The sequence below is a fragment of the Corvus hawaiiensis genome, chromosome 3 (assembly GCF_020740725.1).
Source record: "Corvus hawaiiensis isolate bCorHaw1 chromosome 3, bCorHaw1.pri.cur, whole genome shotgun sequence".
NCBI classification, from domain to species: domain Eukaryota; kingdom Metazoa; phylum Chordata; class Aves; order Passeriformes; family Corvidae; genus Corvus; species Corvus hawaiiensis.
In genome coordinates, this window is record NC_063215.1 from 73,665,526 (window position 1) to 73,683,143 (window position 17,618).

General features: G+C 38.7%; 1 protein-coding gene across 3 annotated transcripts in view; it reads left to right on the forward strand.

The window, feature by feature from the left end:
* The window catches only part of PCNX2 (pecanex 2), a 150,659-nt gene that overhangs the window by 45,752 nt on the left and 87,289 nt on the right, over positions 1–17,618 (forward strand). For all 3 annotated transcript variants that reach the window (XM_048299884.1, XM_048299887.1, XM_048299885.1), the window contains 4 exons: positions 745–916; positions 5,828–5,938; positions 6,520–6,611; positions 17,177–17,286. In XM_048299884.1, the coding sequence (XP_048155841.1) occupies positions 745–916; positions 5,828–5,938; positions 6,520–6,611; positions 17,177–17,286 (485 nt within the window). The remainder of the gene's footprint in view (positions 1–744; positions 917–5,827; positions 5,939–6,519; positions 6,612–17,176; positions 17,287–17,618) is intronic.

The following is a 17,618-nucleotide window of genomic DNA, read 5'->3' on the forward strand; positions in this document are numbered from 1 at the left end:
TCATTTCCCTGACCTGCAGCCCCGACAGTGTTTTGTAGGATTCGTGGGAATCAATTGTGTGAGAGATGTGTATGAAAGACATCAGATGAGACTCCTTCCACATCCTAATTCCTTTGGATCATTATTTCAAAGTGCTTCATGAGAAGCAGACCAGAAACTGCGGACAAGTGTCACCCCCTTCAGAAGACATGCTGATTTGCTGTCAAGTGGTTCAAAGAAACAAAAAAATTAAATTAGTGAAAAAAAATCCATCCCCATGCCTCACACTGTACCGGAGATGTGCTCTATTATTTTTTTTCTTCCCAGGATTCAATTAAAAATTAAATTAATCTTATATTTCATAAAGTAAAAAAAAAAATCAAGCCACCTGAAGCAGATGTTCCTTAAAATAAAAGTGATATAGACAAAAATACTTTTTTTTCTATGGAAAAGAAATATTCAGATAGATTGAAGGTTTTTTCCTCCACAGAAAATGATGATTCCCGGAATTAATAAGTTTTGAAAGGTTCAGAAGGTTAGGTTTTCAAAAGCATAAGTGATTGTTGGAGTCAGTCTTAACTCCTTGTTGTGCCTTTTGAAAGTCTCCTCTGGAGAAGATGAAATACCTTGTAATATTTTTATTACTAATTATTATGTATAAGTCATTAAAATATTTTGTCTGAGCCCTGACCCTCTCTAGGTTAATGCAGTGCATGCAGTAGGAGAATGAATACAAAATTCTAACTTTTTGGTTTTTCCTTCCAGGGACACAATAAAATCATAATCTACAGCAGACCTGTATATTTTTGTATATTGTGTGGCCTTATTTTGCTGCTAGATGCTGGGTCTAAAGACACAAATCCACCTGTTTATACGATGTATGGCCTGAAGCTCTTTTCACCCAGATCTCTTCAGTCAGCCAGAGACCATGTAATAGGTGAGTCAATATTTTTCCTAGGACTGCAAAAAGGGATTAAGCGCTAGTCTGTGTTTTCCCATGCTGGCAATCAAACGCATGTTATGGAGGCACAACTCGAACTCAAATTGATAGAAACATTTGGAATGACTTAAGACAGGGGCAGGGGGCAGCTGGCGACCTTCCCTTATGTAAAAAGAGTTCTTAATGAAATGAGGCTCATAGAAATGTCTCCATAGAAAGCTAAAAGTCACTGATGTTATTAGCAAAAGACATCATCTGTGAAATGCAGTTAATCGTTGTAAGGGCTTGTCTGTGTGGAGCAGTTACTGCAGAGTAACTCAAGTTTTAAATTTAATGTCTGGAAGCTAATCCATGCCAGTTCCTCAGATGGACTTTCTTCTGATCATGAAGAAAGTGCTTTTTCTTGGTTTAATTTAATCAAACTGTCCATGTGACCAGTTAGTGTGGAGCAGCCACTCTGCAGTAGCTCTTTCAACCTGTTTCCTTCTAGAATCATATTCTGAGGTTGCTGAGGACATTCAGACGCTGCCGTAAGACAGGTCTGATGATCCTTTGGCAATAATTTGGAGTGGCCACAGCCAACATTACCCTATTCTGTCAGGACACTTCTTCCTGTTGCACACCACACTTACGGTCTGTAACTGTGATGTTTCACCAGCTGAGCCACAGATGCAAGTGCTGAACTGGACTCCCGTCAATAGTGCAACACTGTTAAGCTACAAAATAAGAAATGTGAGGTTTACTGTAAAAGTTGTGAAAATTACCCAAAAAGCTGTGTTGTAATGTACAAAAGATAGCCTGTTGGTTTGTGAATTTAGAACCAGGAAAACCTACTTTAGTAGAAGAAAAAACCTTTTGTTAGGTAGTGTATGACCTTCAAGGTCTTTGTTCACCTGTGACTGTTGTACTTGCTTTTTGCCATACTCAGGTCAGTCTTACTTCCTGAAAGGCATACTGTTTTTAGGAAAGCCTCCTCGTCCTTAACATGGGTACTATGGCTCCCAATTCTTCTCACCAGAAACAGGGGAATGTGAAGATCTGCATCTCACTTATGTTAATGAGCTTCTTTCATTACTTTCCTTTGGTCTCATTAAAGTTTCTCCTTACATCTTATTTTCTCTGTCTGTCAAAGGTGAGCAGTAAAAATGCTGATAAATAATTCAACAAGAATCTTAGATGCCACTTGGGATAAAGATAAATGAAAAACTATAGCAACCAGTATAGAAAAACCAAGCGTGGTTATAAATGTGTTAATTTTGGCTGGTCTCAAAAGAGATGGCAGAGCATGTTCTTGAAGAAGGAGGGGGTGGGGGAGAGAAGAAATACAGGCTCATCTCCCCCACTGGCATGTGTTAAACGAGAAAGAAGAAACCATTTCCCTCTGCTTGTCACCTGTTCTTATTTTGCCAAGGTTATATTGGTTCAAATGATGTTTTGTGCCATGCTTTGGCTATTCCTTGCTTTGTCTCTATGAGAGTCCCAGCTTCTGGCTGCTGTGAATCCTTGCAATTGTTCACAGTGCAGAGACCTCTGAAAGCCATGGCAGTCTGGCATCCTGCGGCATCTTGCTGCACTTTGAGTGTAGATTCTCTTGGGTAATGAAGGCATAGAAGTATTTGTTTTGGGCTATAAAATAATGAGGGAAGTTGGTCCCTCTGAGTACCAATAAAGTCGTTTCTACTGTCATGCAGTTTTGCCTATTTGCTTGGCATTTTTTATCTCTTTTTATTGGTCTGTCATCCTATGGTGGGTGACTTTTTAGTTTATGTTTTATTTTTTATTGTGGTATTCAGAGTTGATATGCTTGGAAATCAGGAGATTTTTGACTGTGGGTTGCAAATACCAAGGAAAGGAAAAGTCTTTTATTTCGGGTGTTTATTATGATAAAAAGCAAAAGCCATGGAGATCACAGAATGTACCAGAGAACTAGCATGATGCTGCATATCATATTCTGATAAAAGTCTTGAAACAAGGTCATAAAAGAAAATAATTGCAGATTTTTTAGATGAGTAACCTAATTACTTACGGAACATGGTTTTTAACATGTTCATTTATTTTCAATCTACTTATGATCTGATTCTGTTTTATTTTAAATTGGTGATGATTCTGCTATTGATTTATACTTATATTAGTTGGGGGTTCATGACTTTAATTCTGACAATGGTTTTCATCTTGAATTCCTTATTTCAGTTAACATTTTTGCTAGATTATCATATGAAATGTAAGTAAGGGCACGGACAGAACCAACCTCAATCACTGGGAGCTACAGGTGTGGTTAGTAACAAAAGTAGTTATGCACTTTATATATGATAGTTCTTGTGATGAAACCATTTAAACATTCAGCAGGTAAGTGAAATTATTTGGCTGACATCTGAGGAAACTTAAGAATCAGGAAGTGGCAAAATTTTGTGATAGTGAGTCCTCTGCCTGCTCCTTTTAACAATGACTGATCTTCTGTCAAGGGAGGAAAGGCTATGAATGTTTTGCTCTCATGTTCAGCAGTGGGAGGACAAAAAAACTATTTCTCACTGAAATAATGCTTTTTATTTTCCTTGTGAAAAAAACATGTTTTACTATTCAGATATATAATTCTTCTAAAAATAATAATTTTCTAAATGTCTAAAATGTTTGCAGTGTTGTTGCCATTCTACATTTCTCAAAAGACACAAATTTTCCAAAGTCATAATTTGTGTTTCCCCCTCATGTTTACCTGAATGGTGCTTGTTCAGAGGAAAACTGCAGTGTTAAATGCAGCAACTCACATAACGATATCTTAGTGGTCCAGCTTTTAAAGGTGTTGTGGGTCTGTTTGAAAATGTGGGATGCTTAAAGAAATTCTCTCTGGAATTCATAATGCAATTTCAAAGGATTAATCAGTTACTTTTATTGTCTGCTTCCCACAAGAGGAACTACTGCTTCTAAATTCAATCCTTTTGTTGGTGACAACTGTTTATTTTCCTCTCTGGTACACTTCTTGGTGCAGGATGAGATAAACTAAGCTGCCTCAGCTAAAGAAGTTGCTAGGATTATTCAAGGTATTAATAGAGATTGGGTGAGGTGAGGACAGTTTTATAGTCAACTAACTTTTCCCTCCTTGTTTACATTTGTTCCTATATATCTTGGTGTACTGTCAAGTCTTTCATCTCATCCTTCCTTCCACTGCTCTTATTCCACTTTTTCTGAGGTTGCTACAGCAAAGGCAGTCATTTGGACTGTAAGTCAGTAGTCTAAGATGAGTTCTGGCAGTTCTGCAAGTCCTTTGCCCAAGGAACAGTATCTCTTGAGAGTTTCAACAGTGAGTTTTTGGATTAGTTGATCCATGGTGGGTCCACATGGTCTGCTGAGCAGTTTTTTCTTACGCCATTGGCTGTCTTCAAGAATGGTCCTTGCTTGGCTTGGCATGACTTGGTAGAATATCTAAAAATGTGCAGAGTAATAAAGGAAGAGGAATTTAATGTTGGCATTTGTATGTAAAAGACTGAGAAGAGAGCATTTCCTCATTTCCTTACGTATGTATAATTTGTGCCAGTAGCAGAAAGTAGTGTTGAAGGGGCATTGTGAATCCAGGTATACTTAAGTGAGTGCTGTCTGTTTAACACTTGAGCATGTCTTTTTCTCTCCTGTGTTGGACTTCCTTGGCAAGATTTACAGTATTAGATAGCAGGAGCGTACAATATGATGAAGATAAAAGCTGTCAGATCAAACTTGGTGTATTGTTTCCTTTTAGCACAAGATGCCTTAGTAAGATGAGCTGGCAGATGTGAAATTAGCATTCAGCAAAAAGCACAAACCCTTTTGTTTCTTTCTTAAAAATCTGATTGGGGGGACGGGGAATAAGCTGTACTAGTGATTTGTTTAATTTACTTTTTATGAGAAGGAACAGGAGGAAACAGCAGTCTTCCTAGGAACTAAAGTAACAAATATGTACTTGTCTACAAAGAAGAGTGGCTGACATGTATCTCTCTCTGCCATGCAGAACCTTGTGGCACTAGTACAATGAAGCAGTAAGAATATGATTAAATATATGTGTGTATCCTTGAAAGTTTACACTTGGGTCAAGTGTGTGTTTAGATGCTTTGCTAGACAGCCTTGCTTAGCATTTTCTATGGTGGAGCTACGAGTGAGCAGATGGGAAAGAGGACTGGCTGGAAGTGAACAGAACATAAGGCTAGTGGCATGATTACCTGAATTATGGCTCCTGCTTTTCCTTGTCTATGAGGCAACCATTAAAATTAGCATTTCTATTCAGAAAGAGAGTATGTAAAGCTGTCAGACTGGGTTTTACCCGACTTTCTTTCCTGTTTTTAATGTTCTTTCACTACAGCAAATTTTAAGTCCATTCTGCTGGAAGCTGGCAGAATGTTCTGGGAAAGCTTTGCCCTAGGTTTGTCCCATATTTAGGGGCTGCTATAAGTGTCTGCTCTTGACTGCTGGGAGAGACAGGATATTGTGATAGCCAAGATATTTCAGATCTTAGCCATTAAAATTTTTTTGTTTGTTTATACTGAATTGTTATAGCTGTGCTTGAACCATCTCAGATTCAAGGAAGAAGTTCCAAAGTCTGCGAATTAAAATTTCTCTACTTTGAAAGAAAGAAATACAACTTCGGAAGTATTTGAGAAGCAGTAAGGAGGCTACATAATGCTATTTTTTCTGACACTGTTTTTATGCAAAATCAATCTTCAAGTTAACTCTGAGCTTTAGTTTCTTATGTGTAAAATAGCATTATTTATTTTGAGTACATGAGGACGAAGGTGTAATCATTGCTGCAAAGGTTAAGGTATGCTCACTTGAATAATCTTCAGAATTTATTGCAACAATTTCTTATTCTGGTGTGATACGTATTTCTCTATTTTCCATACCCTGAATGTGTGACTGTGTTCTAAAATACTTTTTTTTTTCCTTTAGTGTTTTTATATTGCTTTCCTGCAATTTCTCTTCTTGGACTTTTCCCTCAAATCAACACCTTCTGCATATATCTTTTGGAACAAATAGACATGTTGCTTTTTGGTGGTTCTGGTAAGTAGCCATCTGCAGCCTGAGCTATCCCTTTCTGGGCTTATAACCTTAGATTAGGATATATTATTGCATGTTACACAGCACAGTGCATGTTAAAGCTCAAACAGCTAATAGTATTCATCTAACAGTGGGGTGAATACTTATAAGGCCCACTTGATTAGATTTCTTTTTGCTTTTGGAAAGTTGTATACAAGTTTTCAAAACTATAGGCTGCAGAATATGGTTGATACCAAAGAGCTCTTTCCTGGCACATGTGATATGAATCTTTATTTATTAAAAAAGAAAACTTTTTATTTTCTTTTTCTGTTAACATCTAGGAAAAAAAAGTTTGCATTCTTCCACAGAAAGGCATATTGACAAAATATTTGATGTGTGATAATTTTTTTGGTGTTATTTCAGTCAGAGATTAAAGAAGGCCCTTGAGAGATGAAGCATTGAGATTTTTTGTTGATAGTGGGGTTTTTTGTTTTTCATTATAGCTTAAGTAACAGGGAAGATTGAGACGTATCTGCACTGTCATCTTAGTTGGGTTAGAAACAAAGTTCCTCCTTCTTCCCACTTACCACATGTCTCTATTTCAGCTGCTGCTGGGTTTGTGTCTGCACTATACAGCGTTTCCCGAAGCTTTGTTGTTCTTATTGTCCTATATGCCTTCTGCTTCAGTGCAGTGAAGGTAAGCCAGAAAAACAGCATTGGAACAATTCAAAAGTTCAAGCTGGAAATTCATGTAATCTAGGGAGACCAGCATTGTTTGGTCCTACATTGTTGTTGCTTATCAAGATGAGCTTCGCAAGCCATGCTTCAGTTTCTGTGTGTTAGTAACACTGAAACAGACTAAAACTGTAGCAGAAATTCTGAAGTAAATGTGTCTAATACCTGTGATTATTTGCCTCTTATATGTATCAGACTGAAACGAGCAACTGAATTTTCTCTACGAACATGAACAGCAGCATTGACTTAAAACGCCAAAGTTTCTGTTGACCTGCATAGCCAGGCCAAATTAGCTCATAATTCCTAGTAAGATTTTTGCTGTTGCTTCGTAACAATAAGCCTAAGAACTTAAATGTTGAGCAGACCAGTGGACCATCTAACTAATGTGTCTGCATCCACAGGGAAATGCAATTTAGGAATTTAATGCAAGCCAGATGACTGAGTTTGCCACTCTGTTCCCTACTATCCCACAGTTGTTACACTAGGGATGTTGGAGAGTGTGCTTATTTCATTTGGTGTCCGTGGACTTGTTGTCTATGAACAAGTTAAGTCCCTTCCTGAATGTGCTGGTCATCTCTGACTCCACAGCTTTATGCCAACAAATTCCAGATGTTCACTGTACTTTTTGCAAAGCAGTGCTGTCCTTCATTGGTTTTAAGCTGATCTGCTAATTTCACCAAATCTTCCTGATGCGTAGTATTGTAGCATTTGTGGAAAACCTGGTCTGCATTCTTTTCATCCACTGCCTTTACAGTTTTGTAGGCATCAGGCATATCCCCCTCAGCCATCTCTTCAAACTGAAGAGTCCCTGCCTTTCTCGTGTCTCCCTGTAAAGCAGCTGCTTTCTCAGAAGTTGCTAAGTTAGTCACCCTACTCTGTGCCTTCTCTTGCTCTGTCGACCCTCAGACGTGGAGTCAGTTGTGTATGGTGCTCAGGATGCAGGTGTGCCACAGCTCTCTATGCTCCATAGGAGTGGTTCCCTTACCAGTGATGCCCAGTTTTGGGCAATATTCAATCTAAAGCTTTTTTTTTTTTTTTTTTTTATAGTTTTTGTATACCATGCCTATGTCCTCTGCATGTGACATTTAAAGAATGGCAATAGAATTTTGTGTGCCCTTCAAGTCAGCTGTAAAATTCCCAGTGACCACAGCAAGACCAGAATTTCATGTTAGACTTGTAATAAAATTTATCCTATAAGGAACAGCCTTTTGACAGTGTTTCATTAAGGACTGGATGCTGTCAGTGTCCATGCAGGGCTGCACCAGGATGTGCTGTGATTTGCAAGCTGCCCTTGACATCTTGTGGGCACATGTCAGAGGAAGCTTCGTGGTGGCACACATGCATAGCACACACAGAGATCCCAACACGAGGTTCTGGAACTGCCAAGGATGTATCATGTCAGCACCCAGGCTGGTGATTTGCACAGATGAGAGGGGCAGTCAGATGTTCCTTTAAGGGAATTCTTTAAGTAACATCAGCATTTCTATAGTGGCTTTTAACAATTTTTCACTTGAAATTTTGAATAGGAGCCTTAAATCAAAAAAGGACAATTAAAATGCCTTAATGGTCACTTGCAGATGATCAGAGCTGGCTGTGTGTTCTTAACCACTCCCAGCAGTAAAGTAAAATGTGTTAAGCTACCATTTTATCTTGCCCCTGGGTGGCTTCGGTCCTTACAAAATAAATTGCAGCAACTCAGCTGCAGTGTTAAGACACTTGAAATTAAATGTCTTTGAACATACGGTGTTCTGCCAGAGAATCTCCTGTTACCTGCCTCACCCAGTTTATCAGTTGTATTGGTTAGACCTGACCCAGCTGGGGGATTGATGCTACAAAGTTTAACTGCTGCTGATGCAGTTTCCAAAAGTAGCCAGTATTCCTGCTACTGCTTTCTGGCTATATTAATACTTGGAAACTGGCAGCTGGGATGGAGAAAGAGGCTCTCAGTAAGGATGAGCAGAGTGAGAAAATGGGTAAATGGGACGAGAAACAATGATAAAAATGAAACGAGCTAATGGGAGGGAGGAGTTAAACTACTGCTAAACAGGCAAATACCTGGGGAATGAATTTTTTTTTTTTTTTCCTTCCTAAGGTTAGTGGAGGGTGATTCACTAGTTGAGGCTAGGAAAGTTGTGTTACAGATACTTCAAAAAAGTTTTTTGTAAACAGTAGGGAGAAAAGCCACTTAAAATAGTCTACATACTCTTCTCAGCATAATACTTTAAATTATAGAATGCAGGTGGCTTTTTAGATAAGCAATCTCCTTGTGGATTAGGCTTCAAACTGCTTAGAAATAGGCTTTTAATGCTACCCTGAAGTTGAGTGCTGTGAAAGATTTACAATATATCTGTTGTAAATTACTAATATTATGTTCAGACTTTCTGTTCACACAGAAGGTAGAGTTAATTTGAATTTTAATGGCACTGTTCTTGTAAAGACACTTCTGAGAAGGTTAATTTAAAGCATGTAAAGATGATTCCTCTTGCTACAGCTCATAATCTCAGTCTACCGGGGTGCTTGAAATTTCATATGTTTTTTCTTCTAGAAGTAATTTAATAAGCACTTGTGTCAACCCTCCTTGTTCTTCAGTCAGGTCCAGAGATTTTTATTTTGAACTGGTGTCTGTAATGTTGGAAGAGAATGATTCTTTGGTTGATGGAGGAAGAGTAGGAATTGGCTTAATCTGATCCTGAATAGGGTCCACTGTGAAAGGTGGTCTAATACCCCTGTAAGGAACTAGAACTGTTTTGATGTGTGGTGAGCAGCAATTTATCATATTAATCAAGTGAAGATTTTAATTTTTGGTGTGCTAGAAATTGTAGAGTTTAACTCAAAACTGAGCAAATGCTGTAGTCTATTTCACTGAGGTATTTGCACAACAGTGGTAACATGGTTTTCTTTAAGCTAGAAGGAGCATCTCTTCCATACTTGCACTTTATAGCTGTCACTTATTTTTTATTCTTATTTTACTCTTTTCACTTTTAGTCAGTTTGCCAAAACCAACAGAGCAAAATTTCCAATATTTATGGAGGTCAAAAAGAAAAAAAAAAAAAAATCACCATAATCAAAATTTTTCTGGGCAGGGAAACATGATAGACTATTTGGCAGAGGACTTCTGGGTTGCAAAGCATATTTTCTTGGCTGAAATGTAGCATCCTCAAATGTCAACTCTATTTATTGGCAGAACATTGTATAGCTCAGCAGGTGTAACTACCAGAGTTCTATTTCCTGAAATAAATTGCAGAGGAGAATGGATCTCTAAGTGATTTTGTGCTTTTTCCTGGTGAACAATTGCTCACATCAAATGCCTAGCCTGAAAAACATTCCAGTAGTATCAGGCTTGATTCTCTCCTTCCTTAAGTGTTTCTTGTGTTCTGGTTATAATCTTGCAGGGTGAAATAGTCTAACCTGTTTTCTCTGTGTACATTAATTATTCTGAAAGGGAATATGTTACTCCTGAAGAATAATTAATTTACTATATTATTTTCCTTTTTTATTAAAATAAGACCAGTTTTTATTTTATAATAAATCTGTGTTCTTAGGTGAGTTTTTCTTGTTCTTTTTTAGAGCATAAGCTAGATATACACACACATATAATAGTTTGATTTAGTTGTGCTCAGATTTTGAAATTAGTCTAGAATAGCAAATTCACAGCATTTAATTGTTTGCTCTAGAACTTCAGTTTTAGAAAATTAGGAAGTAGGAATTGTTTTGGGGTGTGTCCACAGAACAGTGTAAGTACTAAAGGTAACTTTCAGCATGCGAGTATAAGCTCTGAGAACTGAGACTTACAGGTCTGTGCTGAAGTCCTGTGCCTTGTCCAGACTGATTTTGCTGTTGAATTATGTTGTACAGGACTCACTGAGAGACTTTAGGAAAAAGCAGCTGTGGTATAGACGTATTATTTAACTTACATCTAAGTAAGTTTAACTTAACAGTTTAACTTAATAATTCTCATGGATTTTCATTCAGATAAGTTGCCTGAGGAAAATTATTTTACAGTATTCTCAGGTGAGAGTTCATCCTGTGACCTGCAGATGTTTGGCATGTCCAGGAAGTTCATCTGGCCCTGTCACTCTTTCTGAATGGCCTTGCAGTGCCTTTGCCATCACATGACCAGAAATATTTGTCACTCATGGCTAAAATGCACATACCACCTAAAAAAGGATGGACAGATCTTGAGTCTTGTGTGAACAGTGAGGGTGTGGGTTGGGTCAGGTGTCCAGCTGCTGTCGTGTCCCATCACAGGGCTTGATCGGAAGCATATGACATGTTTTGGGGAGTGGCTGCACGCTGCCCACCTGGCTGATCTGGGGTGTTTGTTATGTGGCCAAATGGGCACTTCCACACAACTGAAATAAGGGACAGTTTGTCACCAGGGCCAGGCACAAACTCTTTGTGAGATGATGATACCTGCGTGTGTGCTGCATGACTTGGACACTTGGAGGAGAGCAAGGAACGTGTTGTTCAGAGGTGACTGGGAAGCAAAGGGGTGCCAGCTGCTGTGGCCAGGTGATGGCTCCCCTCCTCATAGTGCTCCTGAGCAGCTTTGCCCTTGCTTTGATATTGGTGTGGAGGAGCTGTGGGTCTGCTGCTTGTCAGGACTTCCTCTGGTGGTGCTACTGCTGGGATGATCAGTTTTCATTTCCTGTAAAGCTGTCACATAAAAAAGAAACCCAAATTGTTCACAGTAGGAAGTACAGAGTATTGCATCTGAAATTACAACAGATAATTTCTCCATAAAAACCGTGAGCACAAAATAGCTGGTCTTTGTCTGTGTGTTTGAGGCCTTGAGAACTGATGGGCAGGACACTATTCATCACTGCTGTCAGTGGAAGCAGTGCATTGTGAATGGAACAGGTTTACAAGTCTCTGTCTGACCTGGCTGGTGCACAGAAGTTGTTCCCTGTGGTGATGATGTGAAGTCACACGGATCGATTTCTGTTTTACTGTTGTGCTATCCCAGTGATGCAAAGGGGGTTTGGTTACAGCTTTGAGGTGTTGTAGAGCCTCTCTTCATAAATCTTATCCCATGGCATATTTGTATCATGAGTGATAGGACACCAGCTGCTTATCCATCCTTACATATAACCGTACTGTAAACCTGGTTTCAGGCAAGTAAGTAGGTAAATGTCAGATTCTGAAGTGCAAAGACCTGAGTTTCTCCTGCTTGCTTTGGAATTTCTTTATCTCCCAGACCTCTGTTTAATATCATCACTCCTTGTTCCAGTTCTTTCCAGGTCCTCTATGAACTTCCATTTACTTTTGCTTAATACAAAGCTCTAAATCCTAAGCATGGTTTTATCAGCTCTTATGTTCATTCCTTGGATTCTTACATCCAATAGCAGCTATTTTTCAGCTCACTACTTTTCTGAAGCTGTTGGGTAACTGAGCTTAGTTTGACATTACCTGAGTTCACTTCAGCCTGGCTTTATTTCTGATCTCATCTTCAGTCCTGTAATCTTGAACAGAAATTGGCAGCTCTAATAGCTGCCTTAGCTTTGATATACAAAAGGGTTTTCTCTTTTTCCAGAAGGAGGTGTTTTTGTTTTTCAAATATGACATCCATCAGATTGGAGACATGGGAATTTCTGTGCCATCTTTTTCACTTGATTAGAATTTCATGATGCACTGATTTTTGTCTCCTGCTCCATCTGTTTTGCGGTCTGTGCCCAAATATTTAAGAAATGTTTTAAAAAAAAGTCATGTATGCCATCCTACTTTTTCTACAAATATTTGGTCTAGAATTTAGCCATCCTGATACCAGTCTTTAGTATTCCAGTGTTCCAGGGCTTTGCCATGGGGCAGAAGAGCACACCCCTGAATGTTTCTGGAATTAGTCAGTCCTTATCTTCTGCCTTCTGTTCATATCAGTTGGTTTGGATTTGAAATGTATCCAGAACCAGTTAATTACTTGTCATCCAGATAATTTTTTTCTTTCCTTTGGTATGGAACTTGCAGTTTATCTTAACCAGCCTGGAAAAAAAAAGTCAGATTTTTGGACTTGGGTCAGAAAAATTAAACTGATGTGAATGTATTCATATGTGGCACACCAGCTTTTTCCAGCTCTGTGTAAATGTATATTTTTTGAAATGTAAGTTACATAGTTTCCATTACCTCATACCTGAATAAAGTGCTTTCTGGTGGTTTATTTATTGCTTCAATGGACAGTTACTAAAAATTCTGTGTGGATTTTAAACTGTTCTCAGCTCACAGTGATGTAGTTTGATTTGTTTAATGAGTTTGAAACTCATTAATCAGAATAACAGTGCTTCTTGCTTCCCATCTTCAATGATGCAGTCTTCATCTATGTACTAATAATTTTGAAATATTTGTCTTAGGGTTTTATGGTGGGAAAGAGTTGCAAGCATACATCTCCCTCAATCTGCTAAGTCCCCAGATAACTTTCTAGACAGCAGTGAATGGGCTCATGTGTGTAGACAGAATTCCTGGATGTGTAAGCAACCAAAAATAGAAGTATAATATCATTGGACAGCTTTATTTCTGCTGCATAAAATACTCTCAGTCCTTTTGGAGGTTTTGAAGGCAATCTTTTTGCAATTTAGAGACTGCTGAGTTTCAAGCAAGAGCTGTTAGGGGTGTTAAATTTGGAGAGTATTGCTAGATACCATGCCTTTCACTAAGTGAATTTTGCAGCCATAGGCAAGTCTTACACTGTAGATGTAACTTCAATAGTTATGGTCTTAGTTTTTTGTGTATAATAAGAATTTATTTTCCAGAAAGAAAAAAGAAATTATGCCTGTAGAATCCGACATGGCCCAGGGTGGCTCTCACTGTATGTCACTGTACAGGAATGTAGAAATCTGCACTATTTCTTTAGGATAAATTCACCATTATGTGAAACATGAGTATCCACGCTTCCTGCCTGAAGCTGTTGCTCATCTTGCTTTTTAGCCAAGGAATTCTAGTCACAGACTGGGATCCTGTTGTGTAAGGTGGTGTGTGTGGACACACACAGACACCCCTGTATCAGTCCTTATGGATTTTAAATTTCAGCAGTGAAAATATGGTCCAAGATAGCAGTTGTGATTGCAGAGAAACAGACAGTGTTGCTTGGAGTGGGCAGTGATACATGTATTATGGTAGCTTATCACTTGTCATGTTTTTGGAGATCATCTGGAAAGTAATGCTTTGTTTTCCCTGGCGAAGGGGAAGATAAGGCTGGTGGGCATCTCTTCCTAGAGTTTGTCTTTAATCTGTGTAACACAAGGCTCATTAATTCACATATTTTGGTTGTTAGTGTTCACTGAAAAGGAGTATCTGTGGTAATACAGCATTAAGCTTATAGTTAGCCATGTAGAGAACAAGTTCTTACTATTTTGGCATATTCTGGGATGTGAGGAGGGTTCCCTTTTATGATCTCATTCAGAAAGAATGAGAAATCAGTGTTTCAGATGTCCAGAAATAGGATGATAGTATTTATTTCCATCTTTACCATTACACATGTGGAATGGTTGACCATCAGCACTTCCTGCTTATTGCTTGATATGTGAGCAATAGCACAGATCCATGATGAGCAGGGCTGTGGAGGTAAGGAGAAAGACCCAAGAAAGTTTGATTGAATTGCACAAGGGACTACGTGACCTTTAAAGGTCCATTCCAACCCAAACCGTTCTCTGACACTGTAAGAGTGGAAAACCAGGTGTGTGAAGACCAACTGGAGTTTGTCTCCATATTTAAAATCTCGGCCACTATGCCAACACCTTCACCTTCAATGATGCTGTCACTGCAGCAATCTGCAAAGGCATTGTCGAGTTGAGAGGAATACTCTGAAATAATAAAAAAAAAAGTAACCAGAATTTCTACTTAGCATAATTGTTTCCCTGTTCAGAGCACTTTTTGTCTCTGGAGTAGAACGTCTGATTTATTTCAGCATATCTTTGAAAGATAAGTGTGCTACATGCATTTTTTTAGGAGAAGAAAGAAGTAAAAAGGATAAATAATGTAGGACAGAAAACTACTGACACCACTTTTTAAGAATACTTTTGCCTTCCCACCTCTAGCAGTGGTAAAAGGCTCGTAAGTTCAAAGACACCCTTATCTCTCCTTTTAGTGGATTGTTTTGGGATTAGGCAATTCTGTGGTTGAAATGGAACACATCCACTCCCACCACTGGGTCTGTTGTACCTCATTTGCTTTCACTTATAAGTCTGTTTCACTTGTTTTAAAAATGACTACGTGAGTGTCTGCATCGAAGTCAAAACCCTATAAGAAAGCACTACATGTCACCTCTACCCAATGAGGTAAACTAGGAAGTCAAAGTCCCTGTCTAGTATGACAGATAATACCAGCTTCCAAGAGTAAAACCTGTCATTCCTGTTTTCCCACTGAGAAGAATCATTGTTCAATTACCAACTGTATTGGTTTTTTTCATTTTTTTAAATTTAAAGCTACCAGGCATCATTAGTGGAGGAGGAAAATGACAAAATGGAAGAAGGTGCATCACACTGATATTGAAGAAATGACACCTTTGTTCATTCTCATCTTTTATACAACATTGTGTAGCATTTTTCTGGAAAATCCTGTTCTCCAGGCACATAGCGAATATTGATGCCTGTCCTACCTGCTTTCCAGGCTCCCTGACGTTTGAGTTTTGAGGGGACAATGACAGTTTGGACCTGAAGCACAGGCCAGAAAAATGCAGAAGCTATATGTAATACACAGGAAATATGGAAATAGAATTCCTGAGACATTAATGCGGGGATTCAGCTGTGTACAGCTTTATATGAGAAAGAGGATGGAATGATTTTTCAATCTGATAAATTGAAATTCTGATAAATTTCAGTATCAGGAATATTGCTCGGCTCCTAATAGTATTTTGCTTTCAACAGAAGTTGCAGGGCAAAGGGGCAGTCGTGCACTAGAAGCTGCTGGGAGGATCTGTACACAGTTGTATTGCCCTGAAAATGCCAAGGATGTTTGGATGGGCTGTGATTCAGCCATTTTCAGAACATTTTCACTTCAGTTAATTTTCTTCAGTGTTTTGAAGAATATGAATTGAATATGACAGGAGACTAAGCATGGGAAAAGCTAACCCAAAATATATTTGGCCCCAAAACTGGGAACAATGAAATGAAGAGTAGGATTGTATGGTAAAGTTTAAATTGTCAAGTAAATGGTGCTGGATTCTTTTAATAATAGCATGCCAATCTCTCTTTTGTTTGTAATTACGGTTTTGGGTAGGATTATTTGATAGAACTAGACTCTTCTGTCTTTCATCTTTGTGATCTTCAGTAGTAGGATGAGGGGAAGATGATTCTTGGAATTAAAATTTCACTTTTTTGCTACTACTCTTAGGATAACGAGAATTTCAGAGTTAAATTGCAAAATTCCGTGCTGCAATGGGTTAGATGCTTGATGCTTAAAAGAAAATTAGTTTGTCTTAGGTATTCATTGCATCTGAAAGAAATTGTTTCCTAACATGCTAAGAAATCATGCATATAACTGAGAAAAATAAAGCTAATAAACCTACTTTATCCTCTGAAAATACTGGTCCTGTATGAACTGTTAAGTTTCTTAAGCAAGAGATAACCGTGCAGAAGCCTTGTGTGCACTAGCCTAAAGTTTCACAGATCCTACAAGCATTGCTTCTCAAAACCTGTCCAGAAAGTGCTCTGATGCCAGGATCTGGTGAGTTCACATTTGGCTGATCAGGTAGAAGTTATGTGGAGGCAAGGAACAGAACTAGTATGTGAAATGGCTTTGGATTTGATCCAAATTTCTGTGTCTTTCACAGACGAAATTTGTGTTCCTCACAGATAGAACTCACAAGTATGTCTTAGGATCCGTAAATTATACCTAAGGGCTTCACAGATAAGCTAATCTTGATAAGTGTTTGTAAGCTTGATATTCTTTCTCTTATTCTTTCTAGCTAGTTCTAGCTGTTTAAATCACCTGGAGAGAGTTTCTTATCTTGTTTATGCCCAGAGTGTGCTGGCAAGTGTGCCAATTGTCTCGTTTTTCCCTGCTTGGGGATGTCAGGCATGGTGGCGAGCGCTCTCCCTCTCCGCTATGTTAGCATCCAGGCAGGGCCTGGGTATAATGCAAAAGTGGCAGAAAGATGTCTGAAAGAAACCCTGCTGCCTGATCTAGGTGATATTGTCATTTGTTACACGCAGTCTGGCTAACAGGTCAAGTAACTGCATATCAATTTAGCATGTAGATAAATAATACACTGCAGTTGATTTCACTCGGATCTCATTTTAATGAGAATTTTCCTCTCATGTTTCATTGAAGAGGAAAGTAAACCTGCCTTTCATGTGGTTTCCTAGCTAATTGCTGATTATAGGGGAGTTGCATAATATAAGCACAAAACATGCCTTTAATTGCAGGGTTTTTTCACAGTAATAAACTTTGATATGAAAAAGGATTTTCAGTCTGGGGTGGATGCTGTACAAATTTAGATGTTGTGCATCTAACAGTGAATGTATGGTGTATGGCTTAACCTACTTACTTCAGTTTTTCAAGTTTTGCATTCCTAACTTTGCTTTCTGTCATCCTCTTCAGGAACCCTGGGATGCACAGCACATTCCAGCGCTGTTTTCTGCTTTCTGTGGTCTGCTAGTTGCACTTTCTTATCACCTCAGCAGACAAAGCAGCGACCCATCTGTACTGATGTAAGTTGCCTGTAAATGTTATTTGCTGATTACTCTGTACAGCACGCAACGAGAGTGATGTCTGGGTTTCAGAACCACAGGGGTTGCTTCCTGAAAATACTGTGGTACTGTGAAATTCCTCACCATGTCTACATGGTTGGTATCAGTCTTGTATATGAATGAAGTGCTGCAGTCAGATAGATCACCAGCAGGGATAGTGCTCTTTAAGCAGCACTATCCGAAATCTCGCAAGCAGATTTTCCACTCTGGGAAGTTATGTACTTGCCAGGTTGGAGGACACTGATTTAGTTGAGGGCGTGTTCAGGCTACTGGAATTGCAGAATGTGTACTGG